We start from the raw sequence: 2,500 nt of genomic DNA, 5'->3' as shown, positions 1-2,500 counted from the left end.
ATAAAATATTTTAAGAACAGTAACAACATTAAAATAAATATTTCCTATATAAACTTTATAAATTTTAACAAAACTAGAAGATAAATTAGATAGAATGATAGGCAAGTGCACCCTCAAGCAAGAGAACTCTAACCCAAGACAGTGGAAGACCATGGTACAGAGGCAATGGCACTACCCAGCGCTAGAGAACAATTGTTTGATTTTGGAGTGTCCTTCTCTTAAAAGAGCTGCTTACCATAGCTTAAGAGTCTCTTCTACCTTTAGTAAGAGGCAAGTGGCCACTGAACAATTACACTGCAAAACCCATTTGGTGAAGAAGAATTGTTTGGTAATCTCAGTGTTGCCAGTTGTATTAGGACAGAAGAGAATATGTGAAGAATAGGCCCGACTATTCGGTGTATGTGTAAGCAAAGGGAAAGTGAATCTTAACCAGAGAAAAGGATCCAATGTAGTACTCTCTGGCCAGTGAAAAGACGCCATAATTCTCTAGTGATGGTATCTCAGGCCTATTTCAATAATCAAGAAAATATATTTCCCGCTTGTTGTTGAAAATGGAGTTGTTTGAATATCTGCATGGCTGTAAACATGGTTTTCCATTGATTAGGTATCGATTTCATGACCTTTATGAATATATATCAATAAAAATGTGCTTGGTTTATCACAAAATTTCAACTTGTTCAGCAGGAATACGTTTAAAATTATCATGGTCTAGTCTTGCTCTCGCTTATCTATAGGAAATATCTATATGTAAACATAACTTAGTAATGTCTTCTAAGTCCACCAATTTGAGAAGACATTGTTAAGTAAATTGCTTTTCCTTCTATTAAAAAAAAAATAATCACGATTTATTGTAAGCAAGGTATACATTTCATGATCTACATAAAATATACAAGTTTATACATGCACACATATATATACGCACGCACGTACGCACGTGCACACACACGCGCATGCACACTTACAAACACACACAGATATATATATATATATATATATATATATATATATATATATATATATATATATATATATATATATATATATATATAAACTCTAAAGATCTTGCAAACCTGTGAGGACATGGAGTGTGAGGTTAACAGGATCTGTACATGTGCTGGTACAAGTATACACTCCTGAATGAGCAGAGGCGGCCTTAGCCCGTATTAGAGTTGCCGTAGCAATCGGAAGTCCCACAGGATTTGGGGCCCCGGTTGTTGTTGTTGGGTTAGGGGGCGGAGACGTGGATGCTTCCGTTGGTTGTGAGGTATTTTCAGGATGTGGAAAGTATGGGTACTTGAAATGAACGGACTTCGAAGGTGAGTGAGGTCTTACATCTTCGGTTGGGGTGGAGGGAGTCTCTGGAAGCAAAGTGACCAAAGCAGTCACTAACGGCGGTGCTAAGGTTGTCTGGACTCGTCCCTCTTCGATCTCTGTGCCATCTTGAAGCTGGAAATAACAAAATGTGAATTTCAATTAATCTTTTGTAAGTCGTGTTATAGGAATAAATGCTGAATTAATCAATTCTGAGATAAAATAAATATCAATATATAATCAATTCGAAAATAGATTTTTAAATTGAACGATTTTTTTTTAAATAGAGGATATTCAGAATAGATCATTGTAAAACAACTTTCGTATTGATATCGTTGGTATATTCAAAACAGAAAAACGAGTAGATATGCAAAAAATATAACTGTTTTGACCAAACTCGTCACAATGATTTATATATGCATAAGCCTACAAATAATTGTTATTTTCAAACTATGGTTCTTTATATAATGTCTTCAAAGATTCAAGGTTAGAAAGTCACTATTGTCCTTTGGCGATATATATATATATATATATATATATATATATATATATATATATATATATATATATATATATATATATATGTGTGTGTGTGTGTGTGTGTGTGTGATAAATTTCGCATAAATAGACGTGTTTTTTTCATATTCAATTAAGCAATATATTTTGATACATTATTGTCCGAATTCTCTTACCCACCTCGGGATCAGAATCCCAAGGTGAAGCCACTCAAAGACAATAGCATCTGATCGGCTGGGAATCGAACCCTAGTCCAGGATACTTGTATGACAGTGAGCGTATCATTTAGCCACGAAGAGAGATTAAAGTCAATGAAAATTCTTCTGTACACATACCTGTCGAAATCAGGTTTTTTGCACTTAGAATAAAATCAACCCATATTCACCATTGTAGCTAATTAGTAGATATGTACTCTGCATTCGACTAATGATAAATTTTTCACATTTAGACGAGTTTTTCTATAATCAAATAAGCTGTATATTTTAATACATTAATAAATAGCTGGATCCTCATAAAAATCACGGGATCAGAGTCCCATGGCAAAACTACTCAAAGGCAACTACATCTGACCGGCTTGGAATCGGACCCTGGTCCAGGATACTTATATGACAGTGACCATACCATTTAGTCATAAGGAAAGATAAAAGTCAATGACAATTCTTCTGTAATTATA

General features: G+C 34.3%; 1 protein-coding gene across 1 annotated transcript in view; it reads right to left on the bottom strand.

Moving 5' to 3' along the window:
- LOC137659519 (hemicentin-2-like) overlaps positions 1-2,500 on the bottom strand; it is a 639,274-nt gene that overhangs the window by 2,597 nt on the left and 634,177 nt on the right. Inside the window, exon 7 of the mRNA XM_068394391.1 lies at positions 1,071-1,446. Coding sequence (XP_068250492.1) covers positions 1,071-1,446 — 376 coding nt within the window. The remainder of the gene's footprint in view (positions 1-1,070; positions 1,447-2,500) is intronic.

This window comes from Palaemon carinicauda, chromosome 20, assembly GCF_036898095.1.
Source record: "Palaemon carinicauda isolate YSFRI2023 chromosome 20, ASM3689809v2, whole genome shotgun sequence".
In the NCBI taxonomy this organism is placed as follows: domain Eukaryota; kingdom Metazoa; phylum Arthropoda; class Malacostraca; order Decapoda; family Palaemonidae; genus Palaemon; species Palaemon carinicauda.
Note: the sequence above shows the minus strand (reverse complement) of the source record. Positions and strands in the feature narration are given on the sequence as shown.